General features: G+C 42.3%; 2 protein-coding genes across 3 annotated transcripts; one reads left to right on the forward strand and one right to left on the reverse strand.

The window, feature by feature from the left end:
• Positions 1 to 1,644: 1,644 nt before the first annotated feature.
• SELENOH (selenoprotein H) lies at positions 1,645 to 8,020 on the forward strand. The gene is made up of 5 exons (XM_089523404.1): positions 1,645 to 1,842; positions 4,807 to 4,959; positions 5,897 to 6,042; positions 7,013 to 7,141; positions 7,793 to 8,020. Exons 2-4 carry the CDS (start codon positions 4,808 to 4,810, stop codon positions 7,111 to 7,113), a joined length of 399 nt encoding a protein of 132 aa, XP_089379530.1. The 5' UTR covers positions 1,645 to 1,842; position 4,807; the 3' UTR covers positions 7,114 to 7,141; positions 7,793 to 8,020.
• A 967-nt stretch (positions 8,021 to 8,987) lies between these two features.
• On the reverse strand, positions 8,988 to 19,110 carry BTBD18 (BTB domain containing 18). 2 transcript variants are annotated; one of them, XM_089520629.1, is made up of 4 exons: positions 18,850 to 19,110; positions 14,050 to 14,215; positions 10,587 to 12,404; positions 8,988 to 9,152 (listed from the first exon to the last, which is right to left on the reverse strand). In XM_089520629.1, the coding sequence occupies exons 2-4, from the start codon at positions 14,174 to 14,176 to the stop codon at positions 9,121 to 9,123; spliced, it is 1,977 nt and encodes a 658-aa protein (XP_089376755.1). In that variant the 5' UTR covers positions 14,177 to 14,215; positions 18,850 to 19,110; the 3' UTR covers positions 8,988 to 9,120. The 2 variants fall into 2 exon arrangements, with proteins under 2 accessions (XP_089376755.1, XP_089376754.1); XM_089520628.1 differs by having other exon boundaries at positions 8,988 to 12,404.
• Between the last annotated feature and the right edge of the window lie 1,124 nt (positions 19,111 to 20,234).

The following is a 20,234-nucleotide window of genomic DNA, read 5'->3' on the forward strand; positions in this document are numbered from 1 at the left end:
GCTCCCATTTGTAATTTGTAATACATGGTGCAGCAGTTCTTAACATGTTTCAAACATGGAGTCTCCCTTCTTTGGAAGATTTTAAACACAAGCTGGATGGCCATCTGTCGCGAATGCTTTGATTGTGAGTTCCTGCATGGCCAGGGGTTGGAGTGGATGGCCCTTAGGATTTCTTCCAACTCTATGATTCTATGAAATACCAAAATGAAATATGCGGTGGGGAAATACAGGAGAACATGTGGAAGAAGAGAGTGCCTGGAACAACTCAGTGAATGAGGCAGGATAAGTATAGATTAAACATCTGTGAGTAGCATTGGACACACATAAGCATAGCCTGGGAAATTGAAGAGTGATTTTCTTTTTTACCCTAAAGTTTCCTGGCAGCTGCCCAAAACAGTAATTTTTTCCTCCCTCTGGCTGTATCCGCAGTGCAGAAATAATCCAGTTTGACACCACTTTAACTGCCATGGCTCAATGGTGTGGAACCTTGGGAATTGCGGGATTTGAGGGGACAAGAGCTATAGCTATGGGCTGCTCCTATCTGATGAGGGTAAACTGCTCAGTACGGTTTATTATTATAGTTTATGTTGAATGCACTTACATCTTTAATATCTCAGAAACAACTAATATATTATCCCCAGAAAGCGGAGGGATCCACCACAGAATTAATGCAGTTTGGAACCGCTTTAGCTGCCTTGGTTCCATGCTAGGATTTGTAGTTTGCAAACCAACACTCTCTGACAGAGAAGCCTAAATATCTCAGAAAACTGTAACTCCCAGAATCCTGTAGAGTTGAAAGGTTAAAGCGGTCTCAAAGTGGATTATCTGTGCAGTGCGGATGCAGCCTACAACTCAAAAGCTCCCTCTCCCTCTAAACGAGCCAGAGAAGCTTCTGGAATCTTCCTTCTGCTTTGCTTCATGTTGTTCTTACTCCCATCTTGTGGTGTGCCTTCAAGGCACTAGTACTAAATTATGGTGGCCTTAAGGTGAACTGATAATGGGGTTTTCTTGGCAAGATTTCTTCAGAGGGGGCTTGCCATGGCCTTCCCTGTCCTGAGGCCGACAGTGTGACTTGCCCAAGGTCATCCCAGTGGGTTTCCATGGCTGAGCCAGGATTTGAACCCTGATCTCCAGAGCCATAGGCCAAGCTCAAACCACTAGGCCACACTAGCTACCTCATGTTATGTTAAAATACGAATATACACGAAGGTGCAAATGAACACATGCGCATTGAATAAACATATTTTTATTATTGATACATTATGGGAACGGGGTCTCCAAACTCCAAGCCAACTCTGGTCTCCAAAGTGGTGCTTCCACACTTAAAACCACTTTGCCAGAGGCTTATAATAGATAGGCCAGGCGGCCATTATGAGTCTGGCTGAGGCGATTCACAGTGGCAGCGACCATCTTGCCTAAAGTTCAGTGGAGGGGGGACTTAGAAAGCCCAGAATTAGTTTCTCCTTCTCCATACTGAGCCTTCATGGCAGCCGAGGAGGAAACACCAAGACAAGAGGGCTGTTGAGACGAGACAGCGGCTGCCTTGGCCTTCCTTTCCTGCTTTGTTGTTAAATTCCCCCCATCTTACTCCCCCCTCCGCCCAAATGGTTGAGCCCATAGGGCCCTTTCCTTCCCTCGGTGCCAGGCTGCACGTGGGCGGTGCCATTTTCCACAGAGGGGGAGCAGGAGGAGAGGGGCTTTCCTTCCCTGGGCAGCCAGAATCGGCTCCCTTCTCTGTTTGCATTTTAACTAGTCTGGGGGTCTGTGTTACTCTCAGTGCTCCCTGGGTTTTTTGGTCTTCTTCTTCTCTTCGGAAGCAACAGCTGCATTTCCCTTTCCCAGGTGGGTTGCATATGCTTTGCCCTGTTGTGGTTGTTGTTGTGTGCCTTCAAGTCATCTCCAATGTATGTTTTCTTGGGGGAAAGGCCTTGCAAGGAGGTTCATCTTTGCTTCCCTTGGTGCAGTGTAAACACAATTTAGATATGGTGCCACTGCTGTTCTCTATGACTGCATCCACATTGCAAAAATAATCTGGATTGATACCACTTTAACTGCCATGGCTCCATGCAATGGGAAAGCTTTGCTCTGGTGCCACAAAAAACTACCATTCCCAGAATCCCATTGCATGGAGCCATGGCAGTTAAAGTGGTATCAATCCGGATTATTCCTGCAGTGTGAATGCAGCATCAGTGCCATCCACCACTACTGCTGCTGCCCCATGCACCTCCTTGTTTTTGACTGGGTTGTTTCCCTTCTCAGACCCTTGAATTCAGCCTCTCTACAATTACTAAGGAAGGCCCAGTACAAAGGCAGGCTTGCTGCTGAACTTAAAAGAAAACAAAAGTAATGACCATGGAGGATCTGCATAAATTCAGCCTTGGCAATGAGGAAATCTAAATCATTATCATTATTATTTTCTTATATCCTGCCTTTCTCCCAATATAGGGACTCAAGGCAGCGAGCAACAATACACTTTAAAAACAATACAACAATGTTAAAATGTATAAATCTTCAAATTTAAAAAGCAGTTAAACAATTATAAGAGTTAAAACAGTTATAAATTAAAATACAGTTGGCCCTAAGTATATGTATCAAACCTTGATTTTTCCATTTTATATAAGGGACACCATTTTGCTATGCCATTGTATTTAATGGGACTTGAGCATACACTGATTGTGTTATTCGGGGGGGGGGGGGGGTCCTGGAACCAAACCCCAACAGATAACAAGGGTCCACTGTATAACACATTAAAAGTACATACCATTAAAAGTTATATAGCACAGCATTAAAAACCCAAACCTTACATGCTGTAAATTTTAATGATAAATGATATAATAGGAAGGAAGAATTAAGTCGAAGAGAATTCTGAAAATTGGATACTGAAGTTAAACCTAAAGAAGGTGTAAAGATGGAGAAAATTGTTAAGTATGTCAGAATATGACTATTATAAATCTGTTTATGTGAAAATGCAATAAATATTACTTTAAAAAATCAGTCCTTATTAGGCTGACTGTACAAAAACATCTTTACTTGGCTTTGGAAGGATAGTAAGGATGGAGCCCTCCTGGCCTCCCTAGGAAGGGAGTTCCAAAGCTTAGGAGCAGCCACAGAGAAAACCCTCTCTCTTGTTCCCATCAAAGGCGCCTGAGAGGGTGGTGATACAGAGAGAAGCATTCCCATTGATCAGAATAGAGATTGTGGTCAAGAAATCTGAAGAAGAATAGGAATGGGGAGGGCAGCCATGAAAGAACAAGATAGGACCTTAAAGTGTAAAGATATACAACAGAGCAATAAAATTAGAACCATCTATTCTAAGCCATTGTATTGCCCATCACCATGTATGGATGGATATGAGAGCTGGACAATGAAGAAAGCAGATAAGAAGATGCTCCCATTTGTAATACATTGTGCAGCAATACTTAACATGTTTCAGAAGTGGAGTCTCCTTCTTTGGAGATTTTTAAACAGAGGCTGGATGGCCATCTGTCAGGAATGCTTTGATTGTGAGTTCCTGCAGGGTGAGGGGTTGAACTGGATGGCCCTTGGGGTCTCTTTCAACTCTATGATTCTATGAAATGCCAAGAAAATTAATTCATTGGAGATGTGATTCTGGAGAAGAGTGCTAAGGATACCATGGACAGCCAAAAAGAACAGATCAAGCCTGAATTCACCATAGAAGCCAAAATGACTAAATTGAGGCTGTTGTACTTTGGCCACATCTTGAGAAGGCATGACTTATTGGAAAAAACAAGAATGCTAGGAGAGGTAGATGGCAGCAGAAAGAAAGAAAGACTACACACCAGATGGATAGACTAAAACAGGGAGGTCACAGGCCTGAATCTGTAGGACCTGAGTGGAGCAGTGGAGGGCAGGGGGTCTTGAAGGTGTCCCATTGACAGGGTCACCATGAGTCACCATGAGTTGAGGTCGACTTGAGGACAGCTAACAACAAGGCAAACCTATCGTGGGGTTCTCTTGGCAAATTTCTTCAGAAGGAGTTTACCATTGCCATCCTCTGATGCTGAGAGTGTGTAACTTACCCAAGGTCTCCCTGTAGGTTTCATTGCTGAGCAGGGAATCGAACCCTGGTCTCCAGAGTCACAGTGCAACACTCAAATCACTATGCCATGCTTTGCCCTGTTGATGATGTATTTCTGCATTTAATCCATTAATTAATATCTCTTTAATCTCAACTGTTCAAGCCATACATTGCGAGCAAGCCTCTGCAGAAGGGGCGAGTGTAGATTATTTGTCCAGGGCTCCTTCATGCTACTCAGTTATAGCACTGTGGTTCCACTTCAGTTTCCAAGGTTGCATCCTGTGGGATCCTGGGGGTTTGTATTTTGGTCAGAGGCACTGAAGATCCTTAATGCCTATCCCCCACACTGCAGATGCCAACATTCTGTAGGATGTTGCCCTGGCAGTTAACTAGAATCGTGCCATGTGCATATGTCATCCTTGCAAATGTAACTTTCCTGGACTGAATCTCCCAGTATACACATGGCCAGAAGAAGGGCGGGTCCATCTGCATCAATACCCTTCCATACCATCTGAACAGAGGACTACAACTACAACCTCTTGACCAAATGTAATTTCTCCTGAATGATTTTTAACACCTTTAGCAGATGAAGAAGCAAGTGGAGCTTCAAAAGCTTGCAACATGTATAATATGCATACCCAGTAAAAGTATCACTATGTTGTGGATTTTGGATGATGCTGTACAATGCCGGAAGTAGTGTGAAAGGGACCGTTCTCTCTCTCTCTCGCCTCTTCTTTTTACCCTCATCCTCCTTTCCTTTGGCATAGGATGCCCCCCAAAGGGCGGAAGAGGAAAGCAGGGGCATTGCCAGCAAAAGCCTCTGCATCTGCCACAGAGGAGATGAATGGTGGCACAGAAGAGTTGCCCAAGAGACTGAAGCAGCAGGAGGGATTGGGACTTCGTGTCATCATTGAGCATTGGTGAGCATCTCCTCTCCCCAAAATATCTTTGTTGCAGTACGAGGGTTACTTCATGCAAGATGGCAACTTGACATTTTTGCCGGGACAGGATTGCCACTCAAAAATCCTATTTAAAAAGTTATATGTGTTTTTTATTTGTAAGAGTATTCTGTTTTTATTTGCATTTGTATGCAAAATGCTACACAGTTATAGCACTATGACCCCACTCTAACTGCCGTTTCTGCAGAATTCTGGGATTTATAGTTTGGTGAGCCATTAGCACTTTCTGACTGCCATCTAAATGCCCCCTCTAAACTGCAAATCCCAGGATTGCCTTGGATGGAACCATGTCAGTTAGAGTGGAATTATTATACTACTGTGCAGTGTGAAAGGGCCCTAGATTTGCATATGAAGAAAAATGGTTTTTCACTAAAAAGATATAACATTTGTAAAGTGTTTACCATTTTATTTATTTATTTATTTATTCATGGGATTTATATCCCACCTTTCTCCCAAAATGGGATTCAATGCAGCTTGAATCCTTTGCACATCTGTTGTTGTAGGCATAACCTTTAGAGATATATCCCCTCCTTTTGTCTGTCTTGAGACAGGTGTTTACCATCTTCTGCAATTCTTGTAAATACTGGTTTAAAAAACTAACTCAGCTGATTAGTTTATCACTTTTCAATCAAAGTTTTTCAAAATTAGTTAAATAGTGCAGCTTTAGTAAGAATCTCTGTATTCTGAACTGAAACTTTAGTATTAAAAGTTTTACCAACGAAGAGATTGGAATGCAAAGTATGGGATGAATTTTGAAGATGGGAGGTGCCAATAGGGGCAGAGAAGTCATTTTTCCTAGAAAGTGAAACCATAGGTGGTTTCTCTTTGGATTTGGGACTTTCAAATAACATTTGGTGTATGGGGGAACTAAATTCTAATACTTTTCTTCATCCTACAGTAAAAGCTGACGGGTTTTTGGCCGCAATGCTGATGCTGTTAGTCAGGCACTGAACCAGGCATTTCCTGATATCATGGTGGAAATCAATCCTGAGAAACCCCGCAGGAATACTTTCGAGGTGGTTCTTTTGAAAGAGGATGGCACCAGTAAGTGGCCAGTGATAAGAGGTTTGTTAGTGAATTGTTATAGTTAAAATTCCCCTTTCCTGCAATGAATTCAAGATGGTATACATGATTCTCCTCACCCTCCCCACTTTGTCTTCACAACCCTGAGAAGTGGGGTCAGGCTACGAGAGTCTGTCTAACCCAGCGGTTCTCAACCTGTGGGCCGCGACCCCTTTGGGGGTCGAATGACCCTTTCACAGGGGTTCCCAAGACCATCGGAAAACACCTATTTCCAATTGTGTTAGGAACCAAGTCACCGTAATGTTATGGTTGGGGATCACCACAACATGAAGAACTGTATTAAAGGGTCACAGTATTAAGAATTTTGAGAACCACTGGTCTAGCCCAAGATCCAAGTTTCATGGCCTAGTGAGGACTAGAACCTGTCTCATTAAGTCCTAGTTTGGCCAATTCTGAGTCTTTGTTATGAGTGAGAAGACCTCTGCAATCAACAAAATTTTAGAAGGCATGGAGCTTGGTAGAGACAAAAACTGAGCCTTGAAAATATTTCTTTGCCTAGTATATAACTTGCAAGACTGGGGCTGAATCTGCACTGCAGAAATAATGCAATTGGACACCACTTTAACTGCCATGGCTCCATGCTATGGCATCCTAAGATTTGTAGTTTTTATGGCACAAGATATATCTTACAGAGAAGGCTACACATTTCATAAAATAACAGACCCCAAAATTCCATAGCATTGAGCCATGTCAATTGAAGCAGTGATAAACTGCATTATTTCTGTATTTCAGACTATGCATCCACAATCTAGTAAAGATTGCTAGCAGTCTCTAGTTTCTCTTTAAATACTGCTAGCAGTGTCATGAATACCCTTAGCACTGCATACAAACCAGAAGGAAACAACCTCTGTGGCTTTTTATTTGCCACTGACTGGCAGTCACATCATGCAAATACTGCCAGTGACTTGCCTTCTGTCTTTCTTCATCTTAGAGGTCGAGTTATGGACGGGCCTTAAGAAGGGGCCACCGCGCAAGCTGAAGTTCCCAGAACCATGCAAGGTGGTTGAAATCCTGACGGGCAATTTGGACTAAAGCCAGCAAATGTGCACCATTGCCAGTGGTGAGTAGGTCTAGAAAGAGGTTTGTCCCCTCTTCTGCTGAAATTATTTATTTGGCAAACCTAACTCTCTGGTGCAGTTGCTTGCTACCAACTCAAAATTGTTACCTTTACTCGTTTTAACATGTTTATGGGGTGAGAAAGCCCTTAACATCTTTCTGCAATTCTCCTGCTGCTGCCTTTTGTTCTACCAGAAATTAGGGCACAAAGGAAGCAAAATGAAGTACAGTTCAGGGGAAAAAAGCAAAGCAACTGCTTAGAAATCCATTACTAAGTCAGATAGTCAGAGGTCACCTGTCTACTAGCCCAGTATGCCTATCATGTGCCTCTGTTGCAGTTAAGAGTGCTGCATGGGCACTAGCAAATGGGAGGTTCTGGATGACAAAGAGTTTCAAAAGGCTTGGAGTAGGTAGCACCTTGAGGCAGTTAACTGCCATACACATCCATTATGTCTTAAGAGAAACGTCATTACAACAGTGATTGAAGTAAAGACCTTGGCTTCCCACTTTGTGATTGCAGTTGCTTTTTTCTTGAATCTGATGGAAAGTTTCAACTCTTTATTGTTCAGTAATTTCACAGGAATGCCTAACACAAATGGGGGGAAATATGCTAGTTTACTGTAATGGACAGTATCTTGTTTTGTTTTTTAATTAGCATTGAGGATCCATTCACCCTGTGCAAGTTGGAGCATCCATGATGGGATATGATCAAGTGGAGTAACTCCAGTCACATCTCTGAACTTGTCGCCCCTCCTCCACAGAGAAATGGACCTAAATTGCTCTTCCTGCCCATCCTTCTTTTAAAAGTATGCTTGCTTCTTTATTTTTTGGAATTGAGGAAAATTGTAAGCTTTTTTTCCCCAATAAAGCCTAAACTTCTACATATCTTGCATTTAATTCTGTCCATATAAAGATATTAACTCTTTATAGTAGTGACCCATTCCTGTAACAATAGCCTTGCTTAGTTGTTCCAGAGAGAAGTATGTTTTTGCCTTCAAAACTGTGCAGCACATGGTCACATCTCCACTTGTGCCTTCTAGCAGCTTCTGCTAAGATCTTCTCATCCTATAATCTAATGTCTAAATGTTTGTGCAAGCTTGTGTTGAACTGTCATAGCCATAATTTCTTCCACTGGCCCATGTATCTTACAAAGCAGTGCTATGGATGGGGAGAGCAGAGATGAAGCAGTGCCAGCAAGATACAAAGGACGCAAGAGTGTTTTTTATTTTTCCTTTAGCATTTTAATTTTTATACTCACAATAAGTGGGAAATTATATATGATAGCTCCAAACTGGCATAGACACCAGAATGACCTTTTTGCTTCTAATGATTCCAAAGTGAATAGGGCAGCAGTTTCCATGGGGACCGATCTAAAATATTCTGGGAACCTAGGATTAAAGTCTTAGAGCAGCAGTTTGTAACCTTTGGTCCTCCAAATGTTTTTGGACTTAAAATCCAAGACATTCTACACAACATAACCAATGTTCTGGGAGTCTAAAGCCCAAAACAACTAAAAGACAAAGGCTTTAGGGCTTGAACCTATTTTTATTGGAAAGGAATGAAAAATGTTCTGCTGCCTGTCATCAAGGGTAGCAGGCCACTGCCTTTCAGAGACTATGTTGTTCTTCAGTTTACATCTTACTACACAAAAATCCATAGCATGTCTGATTGTTCTTGTGTTCTACTGGTTAGCTTTTAAACACACTAGAAACCTATAATATCTGGAGTGAGTCTGCTAAATCCTCTTCCCTACCCCATAATCTCTACACATGGCTTTGTTCCCTATGGCACACCTAAATCCCAATGTTGACAAAAGTCTACAAAAAGTAGAGTCCCAGAAAAACGTATAACTTTATTTGAATAAGTACAACTCAACATTTATTTTCGTCTTTGCACCATCTGCTCCTCAGCATGTTCTCCAGACATAGAAAGCTTTGGAATGAAAGGAAGGAAATATTTGGCACAGCTTCATAGAGGTATGGGTCACTGCACTTGAATACACTTCTCTGAAGAAACTGTAAACACAAGGAAGATGGTTTTAATGAAAAACAAGCAATTTACATTTCTCTTTAAGCCCTTGGATGGTCGTATCTTTATCAGCCATTCTGATCCTTAACTGTTCTCTGCATCAGCTTCTCCGCACAGAAGGCTAGCTGTCAGAGGGTGATGCTGTTGAAGTGGCCAGTTCTAACAAAAGCAATAAGGCAAGGGGTTTTGCCTGTGGCAATGCATTTTGTCTTCCTTAGGAAGGCGCTCTATTGTTTCTAGTCAGCAACATCTTTAACAAATGGTCCCAAAATGGTACAGTACAGCCCAAAGAACCCATTCTTGGGGAATGAAGCTGTACCATTCAATGATAATACTTGTGCAGCTGTTCTTAGTGCCCAGGTGACCTTTGTGAAAGGAAGTGCATATATGGACAGCTGATCGGGTCAGCAGAACAAGGACATACATCTGTGTCTACTTCCCCTGCTCTACTGTTGTCAATCTGAATGAATGATTTAGTGTAACAGCTCACCCACTAAGAATTAAGAGGGGGAAGTCACCCTAACAGTGAAGAAAAATATGAAATAAGTTCTTTTAGCTACCTAACCATTTAAACTTTTTTAAACTACAGAGAGAAAGTGCAAGAGTCTGAATAGTTGAACATAACATTGCTACATGGCACACATACCCATGTTTATTTTAGAAAGCACAAGTGATTTTGTCCACTGAGTTATAGGATCCAAATAAGTTCTGGAAAATGTTTAGTTCCCAATATGTTGTGGAGTTTAGACAGCCCACTTAATGTGAGGCATCTGTATGATCTGCTTTTCTTAAAGTCAAAGGTAAAAACAGAAAATAACGTGCAATCCTTGGCCAACCTGAGAATTCTTTCTGTACACTGAAGTTTCATTATTCTTCACAGAAGCAATGCCTGTAGATTTCCTTTTTAAAGACCTGCATTTGCCTATTCCACAAAATAGATTAACAGGTCCCAGGATATTGTATAGTGTGCTATATAAGACGGTTATAAATGTAACAGCCATAATTAGGATAAGGCGTGATGACAGTGAAGTAGCCCCCCACCTCCCGGCTCCATGAATTGCAGGGGAAACTTTTCCTTCAGCCTTTCCAGTATGGTTACTCAATACTTGAGATTACCTCTCTCCCCCACCTGTTGCTAGAGGCCCATCAGTATTTACTTGCTATGGAATTAGTATTCCATATACATCAGTAGGTAGCCAAGGCCCCACCCTGCACTCTCTAGTTTAGAACATCCACTTCCGTTTCAGACACTGGAGAGAGATCTGGCCGGACACACTCAATGCTAACAAAGAGTTCATCTGCCCCACCAATATCTAGTTCTTCTTCTTCTAAGCTGACTAAGAGGGGATGCAGTTTACAGTCCAAGTTGTGTTGCAAAGGGTTCTTCAGCACCATTTCAGTATGGGGCTGTGCTTCTGTACCTGAGACTCGCACTCCATGAGACAGCAGCCCCTGGTTCTTGTCACCTGCTGAAATGACAGCCAAAGCCTCAGGAAACCTTGCAGTTTCATTCTCTAAGACAGCCAACTGATGTGAAGGCACTGCCCAGTCGTCTACCTCATGAAGGGAGGCTGGCTTGGAGGAGGCAATACTATCATGATGGGGTTCAGATGCTGCAAGAGGATGGGAATGAAGAACAGAGTTCATCAAGAGGACCACATTTGCTGAGGCCTGAGTTTCTTTAACAGTTTCCATATCAGAAGCCTCCTCTTCTTTTTTTAGGGGCTTCTCTTCTGTCTCAACCAGTGGCTGACCAACTAACATATCAGCAGAACGCTTGTCTTTTTCTTCAGCTCCTGCAATTCCCAGAGGACTCTCTTTTGCATCCAGAGCAGGGCCTGTTACATGTGCATCTGGAACAGTGGTGCCTTGGGATTCCCCAAGAGCATCATCATCTGCCAGAAGCAAATCCAGCATGTGCTCCAACTCCCCATTTGAAGCCACACTACCATACTGTTCATCCTCAGCCAGATTAAACACATTTAGCTCATAAGGGGATGTAGCAGCACTATCTTCACCTAGCACCTCCTTGTTTTTATCCTGTTCCACCAAGTTGTTTTCACTACAAGGCGTGGCCTTCTGTTTTGCTGACAGTTTAGCAGAGCTGGTTGACTCTTGTGCATCAACTTTCTCTTCCTTAGGACAATGAGGTTGAGTCTGGGGCTCCTCATCTTGCAAAGTATGCACAGCATTTTCTGCCTTTGTGGGATCTGCAGCAGGTGATTCTTGCACCACTTCCCAGCAGCTGCCATTGATAACTTTCCGAAGCTTCACCCGACCAATCTGTCCTGCCTCAGAAAGATTTGAGCTGGGAGCTGATTCACTGATATTGTGCTTCCTGCCCTTAGCAGACTTAGGAAGGAGAGGGGGGCTACAAAATCTCTGTAAATGGCTATTGTCTCCTTTGTTTCCATCCTTACTAGGATTTTTTTGCCTCCAAAGGCGCCTAGTGGACCTTGAGGACTTGCTGGATGCCATGGTGTTATGGTCTTTGGTATCACTTGGCACAGGCAAAGGTGGCAAGGAGAGCTTTGAGCGGCTGAGCTTGATCTTTTTTGTCTCCTGGAAGCTCACTGTCTCTTGACTTTCTCCAGCAACAGTCTTCTTTATCTGCAGATTGCCAGTCTCACCATTGCCCAATATATTCCTTAAAGTACCTGTTGCCCGTTTTTTACCTTTTATTCGCGATGGATCAGCAGGAACTATTGGGCCTTTAGGCATCGGCTGTTTGTCATTACTTGGCAATGATGTAGCTGGTTTTTGCTTTTTTGTCTCTTTCTGGTCATTATTATCATTACCTTTGGTGCATGGAAGTTTCACCTCAGTGCGCTGCTTGCGTGCAACCACCAAAGATGTCAAAGAACTATCACCACAGACAGCAGGAGACTGCATCAAGCTTGCCTCTGGAATGGATACTGGGCTGGAGTGCTGTAAGCAGTCACGGTTTAACCGTGGGCCCAGTGACCTTTTGACAAGTTTTCCACCCTCCAGCTGAAGTGACTCCAGCTCTGACACCTGAAGCTGCCGTGCAGCTGCAAGGATATCCTGGGCTTCTTCCCGAGACACCTCCATCTCGGACGTGTAGAGGAAATCGACCAGTTTACGCAAGGTTCCAATCTTCAGCCCCCGGATTTCCAGCACTACTTTGTGTCCTTTGGGGGGCATTTCTCGCTCCAAGCGCTCGGTGAAGAAGGGGCTACAAGCTGATAGGATGCAACAGTGAGCCGGAACAGCTTCTCCTGAAAAGAACAATGTCATTTGCAGTTACTGTATCTACAAGTATCTTGAAGTGTTTTGAAAACACAAAATGGTCCCCATGGGCTGGCCTCAGAATAGGCCAACCTCATAACTATAGAGGTATATTATTATCTGAGATAATTTAGTATAATAATTCATAGGGATGAACAGCTCGGTTAAACAAGTTATACCTGTTTCCTCCATTCCTTCTGAAAATGCTACTACTTTAAAAAAATGGTTGAGGGGTTTTACTTTAGCTCACTTTGTCGCCTGACCTCCTACTTGTGAAGATACTTTGCTCCTCCAATCCACTGGACAAGATGAGGTATCCTTTTGTATGAAGACATATGCACACACAGACTTTCCTTAGTACAAATAAACTCTTATTTCTGTGGGGATTGCTTAGGGCAATTCTTAGTAGATCCTTGTTGGCAGGCATGTTACAGGTCAAGAGCAATTACCTAATATGTAATTAGCCCTGTCTTCAACAACCTGAGGTCCTCCAGAGGTGTTGGACTACATCCATTATCTACATCTTGGGGATGGGAGATGTAGTGAAACACATGTTGAGGGTGCTATGTTGGGAAATGCTAATCTGCTACTAGTGGAAGTACATGTGCATAAGAAGCCTAGGGTCGTCCAACCAAAGTACTGCTTCTGGATGAGCACAACTGTCCACATCCTGTTGCAAACCTGTGAAAATATCAGTCTTCACAGTGCTGGTAGTTGCATGCCAACATTATTATTATTATTATTATTATTATTATTATTATTATTGTTATTATTATTATTCTGCTTAATCACTTGGAATTCAAGTGGATTACAACAATAAAACAAGATACAGTTAAAATTCTAAAAACCCCTATCCCTCCCCCCCCCCCCCCGTATAAAAAACATAGTACGTAATACTAAAAAGAGATTAAACCAGAAAGATGTTAAAACAATAGTATAAAATCACAGTTAAAATCAGTGGAAGATTTGTGAAAAAGAAATGTATAGCAGGGACCAGATAGGATGGAAAAGGGGATGGGGAAAAGGGGAGAGAAGTGGAGGGGGGGAGGCAGGAAAAAAGAGGTGGACCTAGTCTGGAAAGGCCTGCCGGAAGAGATCCGTCTTAATAGCCTTCTTAAAGGTTTCCAAGGTGGTAATCTGATGGATCTCATCCGGCAGGTCGTTCCAGAATCTGAAGGGCTACACAATTCCCACTCCTGGTTTAAAAGGAAACGCACCACAGCCATCTTTACACAGAAGTCATACCCTGTGCACTGAAATCCCTGCCCTATTATCAGATGAGTTGAGATAGGTTGTGATCATTCAGTGCTGAGGCCAAGATACTCTACAGATGTTCAAAGGCAATTATTAGGCCTCATTCATCACATTCTACATGAGGCTTCCATGTCATTAATGTGTTAATCTCCACACTAATTTAACATTAGTGATAACTGCACAGGCAAGATACCATTCAATATTAGTGAGGAGAAACCTTCTAAGATTCACTATCAGAATTTTATGTATCAGCCCTTTGGTGTCCAAATCCTCTTGAGTACTGGAACATACTTTCTAAGCATCCAGACACCTGACATTTTGTAGCCCTAATATCAGTCAAAGCACCTTTACCTGAATCCCTCCCAATATAAAGATAATTACCTTCTGCTTGTAGGACAACATCACAAAATAAATCAGCCCTCTGTTGGCGATGAAGCTGCAGATACACCATGCGGAGCAGGCGGGAATTCCGATACAGGATTTTGGGATTTGCTGCTGGAGAGCTCATGGCGGCAGAACCTCCCTTTCTTTGTCAGGTGCCAGACTTCTGTAAAGCAAACACAGGACTATTTACATTATATGCAAGTTTAAGTCCCACTGATTTTAAAAATACATAAATAGACATGCACAGCATCACAGACATGTTGTATGTTTTAAATTAAGCCTTCAGCCAGCACACTTGGGCACAAGAAAGACCTGTATAAGTTTTCCTTCAGCTCATTCTGCCAAAAAGTAACTCAGTCAATAGTATTCTTATACGACATTATCAATGAGAGCTATTTTACCTCGAATTAAATTTAATAAATACAATTCAGAAAAGGTGTTCCAAAGTGCCCAAAAGATCCAGAAGGAAGTTCCAGAAGCAGTGAACTTTATCACTCATTCTTGCAATACTGATTGTGACAATGGTTCAAATGATTCCTCACAATATGTAGTATTTCTTTCTGAGGCACAGGTACTCAAATGCTCAGGCTGCTGATTTCAATCGGGCACAGGGAAAGGATGACAGAAACTGACTCAAGATGCTACAGTCAATTAAAAAAAACCCACACAACTCACAAATAGAAGTAGACATTAAGCCAAGAAAGAACCATTAAAATCAAACCTCCTGCATAGTACAGTATTCCCCAGCATTTAAGCCCCTCCAGTGGACTACTATAGAAGGATTGGACTACTATACAGCTACTATCAACCTAGGCTAGCTCAGTCCATTCAGAGCTGACCATTCTTCCCTCAGCATTCTATAAAAACCAGTGTGGGTAACAAAACCCAAAGCTTTACAATTTTACACAGGAGATTCTGTTGACCTCACAAACTTTAAAAACCATTTAAAAATAAAGCCAGCCCTTCCCATCCCTTCTTTATCCATGGCCTAAAAATATTCCCAAAATATACATTCTAAAAAGCAAACCTTGATTTTGCCATTTTGTAGAAGGGACACCATTTTACTATTCCACTGTATGTAACGGGACTTGAGCATCCACAGATTTTGGTATTTATCCTCAGGGGGTCCTGGAACCAAACCTCAGCAGATACCAAGGGCCCACTGTATAGATTTTGAATTATTTATGTTTATTGTGTGAGGGAAACTACAAGATTTACAGAAGACGTGCATTGAAAATGGAACAAGAAATATGGGAATGCAGTCAATAGAACCAACTTGTTCTACCGAATGACATTTAACAAGCTGCAACCCATCCTCAAAAGACAGACATTTATAAAAGGGCAAACAGAAGAAAAAATATTATTTTAAGTACAAGAAAAAAGTACCACCAAAAAGGGGAAAACATGAAGCCTATATAAACTATCACCCATGAAATGGCTTTTAACCAAAGCCTCATCCAAGTCAGGTTTTAATAGTCTCTTGACAGTCAAATTAAAGAAGCCCAATCAACATTCAGTCTGCTATAATGGACTTGGGACTGCCACAGCTGTAACTTAACACCTTCAGGAAAGAATACTCTCACAGTATGTATCTGTTATTCTCTGCAACTCCACAAAATGGATGTGGCAGTTTATTATTTAACACATATACAAAGAATATTTAATTTAGCTTCATACCAGCATTTATCTTGATGGAATAACCTGAAGTAACATCTCTGCAGGGAGGTGCTATTGCCCTCACACCTTTCCTGATGGGCAACTGGGTGTGGGTAAAAAGATGGACTAGCCAAGCCTTTGGCCTTAGGTCCAAAACACACTGCAGAAATAATCCAGTCTGAAGCTGCTGTAACTGTCCTGGTTCAATGCTTGGGAATTCTGGGAACTGTAGTTTTGTGAGACATTTAACTTTCTGTCAGAGAGCTATGGTGCCACGATAAACTACAATTCCCAGGATTCCCTAGCACTGAGCCAGGGCAGTTAAAGCAGTTTCAAATTGGATTATTTCTGCAGTGTGTTTTGACCTAATATAGCAAGATTGATCTTAAAGGTATTTAAAAAGCATCACACTTAAGCATCAGTTGGTGGATTTGAGGACAGCTTACAAAGGCAGGATTTCTCTAAATTCAGTTTCTGGTGCTTCAGACCAGAAAACTCATAATAATGGATAAGACCAAAGATCCATCTCATGTAGTATTTTGTTTCTTACAGGCACTAACCAGTTTCCATTACAAAGGCAGTTTTAATCCACTTTGATCTTTCCTATCATTATAGTATTTTAAGTATTATAAGAGCCCTGGTGGTCTGTACTGCAGCCACTCACTCAGAAACCACAAGGTTGCGAGTCCAATACCAGCCAAGGGCTCAGGCTCCTCAGACTTGCATCCTTCCGAGGTGGCTAAAATGAGTACCCAGCTTGTTGGGGGAAATTATAGTTGTAATCTTAGAGACTGCTTAGGCACTACGAAGCGTTATATGAAAGAAGCTGCTGTTGCAATGTCTAGATTTTTTGTTTTAGAATTCTACAGCTTTATAAGGCAGGCAGAACCTTGTTTGAAACACTTTGATATGGAAAAGTTTGTGCAAATTTAAGTACATACTGGATCAGCATATCAAAGTCTCAAAAGTGCCACTCCCTTGTTCTAAATTAATGTATTATACCTACACCTTTTCACAATGGGTTCCTACCATCACCTTCATGAAGCATCATGTTCCCCTTTGTCCTCTAATGCAACTCAAAAGAGTATAGCCAAAATCTTTCTTCTCTTCTGTGAGAACAAGACAGCTTCTTTCGAATAGCTAATGCAAACTAAGGTTGTGACTCTACCCGTATTTAAACAAAAGGTAAGCCCCACTAAGCTCAACAAGCTTGCTTCTGAGTAAACATATACAAGGGTTGCACAGTAAGCCATCTTGAATACATATCCTAAATCAGTTCTACACAAAGCTGAGGTAGTCAATGCACTGGAATATGGCATTGGTCCCTGGTACAGTGTTGCACAGTGGTTTGAGTGTTGGACTACGATGCTGGAGACCAGGGTTCGATTCCCATTCGGCCATGAAACCCACTGGGTGATCTCGGGCAAGTCACACTTTCTCAGCCTCAGGGGAAGGCAATGGCAAACCCCCTTTGACTAAATCTTGCCAAGAAAACCCCATTCTAAGTTCTTCTTAGGGTTACAAGTTGGAAATGACTTGAAGACACAGAACACACACACACACCCTGGTACATGGGGGGGGGGGGGTGTTGTTTCCCACATCAGACAGCTTGGAAAGCACTATCCTAAGTCACTGCCCTGGACAGACTTCCAATGCTTTAAAACAGGCACAAATTCAGCAGGGAAAGCTTCCCTCAATGTTCCTCTGTGCCAGAATTAAGACACAGTGTCTAGTTCTGGGTGTTAAGTCTCCACAGCTGAAAAAGCCAGCCACTCCCACAAGCAAAGCTGCCAACAGCCCACTTTTACATGAGGGACTTCCACCAGACCCTAGCGAGAGCAAAGTTTGATATGTACTGTACACTCTTCTATTGCCACCAGCATCAGACGTTGGAATCTGTACTACACTCAGTCCTCTGCATCCCCGGATTCCTTCTCCATGGGTTCAACCATCCTCGGCTTGAAAATATCCCCAAAATACATAAACTCCAAAATGCAAACCTTAACTTTACCATTTTATATGAGAGACACCATTGTACTGAAACATGGAATCCATGGATTTTGGTGGGAGGTGCCTGTATGTTATTCCCATTGGCTTGGCTTTTCACCGGTTAAATACTTTAATGTACTTTTGAACAGCATGTATCTACCCTCTCCAGCTTTCAATTGACAACGTGGTGTAGTAGTTTTAGTGTTGGGCTACGACTGTGGAGACTATTTGATTCTCAGTTTGGCTATGGGGACCTTCTGGGTGACCCTGGGCAAGTCACACTCTCTCAGCTTCAGAGGAAGGCCATGGCAGACCCCCTCTGAAGAAATCTTGCCAAGCAAACCCCATGATAGGTTCTCCTTAGGGTTGCCATAAGTCAGATGCGACTTGAAGGCACACAACACACACACATTGGGCATGTCACACTCTCTCAGCCTCCTCAGGGGAAGGCAGTGGCAAATCTCTTGCCAAGAAAACCCCATGATGGGTGGTCATAAATCAGAAACAACTTGAAGGCACACAACACACACACACACATATTTCACCTTTCCTGCTAATCCATATATATATATATATATATATATGTCTATGAGAGAGCCAGCCTGAGGCAGTAGTTTGAGTAATGGACTAGGACTCTGGAGACCAGGGTTCGAAGCCTTGCTTGGGCATGAAACCCACTGGTTGACCTTGCGCAAGTCACACTCTCTCAGCCTCAGAGGGAAGGCAGTGGCAAACCCCCTCTGAACAAATTTTGACAATAAAACCCCATGATAGTGTTGCCATAAGTTGGAAACGACTTAAAGGTAAAGATACACACACAGATATCTAGTTTATAATATAGACATACACACATTATATAATATATAGCCACACACACACATACATATATCCTATAGCCACACACACACATCTAATATGTAATATATAGACATACAATACACACACATATCTAATATAGAGACACACACAAGGGAGGACCATGGGGGGGGAGGGAGGGAAAGCCCATTAGGATGACAGGCTTCCAAAAGACAAAGGTGAGAAGATAGCTTGAGTGGGAAGGAAGCGCTGCTGCTCTCAGGCAGGTGGCCAGAGGCTTAATCCGACGACGGAGACGCGAAAGGGGCAGCTGAGCGGGAGAGGCTCTGCACTCACTCAAACGGCCGCCGGGGTCCGTTTGGCGGCTCCAGCGCCTCTCTTCTGCCTCTCTTCCTCCCCGACCCCGCTTAGAGGAAGCCTGAGAGGGTCTCCCCTGCTTTCCTACAGCATCCCCCCCCCCTCCTCCTCCAATAGGTTAAAGCCGGGGGCTCTCCCAGCCCTTCGCCACGGCAGTTCCCCCTCCCCTGAAGGAAGAGAGGCTGCGGCCAATGCAGCTGCGCGCCTCTCTCGCTCTCCCTCTGTCTCTCCTCTGTGTGTTCTTTCAGGACCAGGGCTCGCGAGTAGGGCCCTTCCACTGCGCTCGCGAGACGCCCCGCCCCTCTCTGTCCACGCGCAGCCTCTGCCTCCGCCACCCACCAACGTCTCAACAGGCCCCGCCCTCCCGACGCCCAGTCTCAGAAACAGCCCTCCCATTGGCTGAGGGAGCGGCCAATCACAGCGGAGGCTGCATTTTGGCGGGAGGGTTACGGACCTCGCTTCAAAATGGGGCCCGCGGCAGTGGAACGATGATAGTGATGATGATGATGATGATGATGATGATAGAAGAAGAAAAAGAATTGAATTTCCAATAATAATAAACCGTTGTCCTTATTATTATTATTATTAAAATAAATATAATAATTATAATAATAAACAGTGGTAATAAACAAAATTAACAAAATATTGAATTCCCAACAACAACAATAAAAATATAAAATATCCAATAATAATAATAATAATAATAATAATAATAAATTGTTAGTATAATAATAATAATAATGAAAATAATAAAAATATTGAATTCCTAGTAATAATAAATTCTTATTATTAAAATAATTATAATTATAAAGAAAATAATGAAAATATTGAATTTCCAATAATAATAAATCATCATTATTATTATTACAATAATAATAATAATAATAATAACAATAAAAGAATTGTGTATGTGGTGTAATTGCCCAGTTACAGAGAGGTTTTGGACAATGATCCATTTAGAAATGAAAAGGATGTTAAATACAGCGTTCGATATGAACCCAGAACTATATTTGTTAACTGTAACTTCTGTATGAGGCAAAAGAGGAGAAAGAAAGCACCGGAGAATAGGCCTATATTTAATAACAGCAGCTAGAACGCTAGTGGCAAACAAATGGAGACCCTCAAATACGCCATCGATAGAAAGCGTTTGAAATGAAGGAATTGGACAGATTAAGACCAATATTAAACAAAAAGGACACGGATAAATGTCAGGAGTGACAGTCAATTTAATAATAGAATAGAATAGTCAACAGGAAAACTATTTAAGATTTATACAGGTTTAATTATTATTTTTTATCCTCCTTTAATATAAAGACAAATGCTAAACTGCTGGTTTAAAAATTAGAGATGCGTTGGATAACAGA

Source organism: Sceloporus occidentalis, unplaced genomic scaffold, assembly GCF_023333645.1.
Source record: "Sceloporus occidentalis isolate IW3139 unplaced genomic scaffold, rSceOcc1.0.p SCAF_4, whole genome shotgun sequence".
Classification (NCBI taxonomy): Eukaryota; Metazoa; Chordata; class Lepidosauria; order Squamata; family Phrynosomatidae; genus Sceloporus; species Sceloporus occidentalis.

Bases quoted from the DNA above. Each gene is read 5' to 3' on its own strand.
- BTBD18 (XM_089520628.1), bottom strand. From the start codon at position 14,176: ATGAGCTCTCCAGCAGCAAATCCCAAAATCCTGTATCGGAATTCCCGC. The intron at 12,405-14,049 runs GTAATTATCTTT...TGTTCTTTTCAG, and splicing joins TGTTGTCCTACAAGCAGAAG to GAGAAGCTGTTCCGGCTCAC.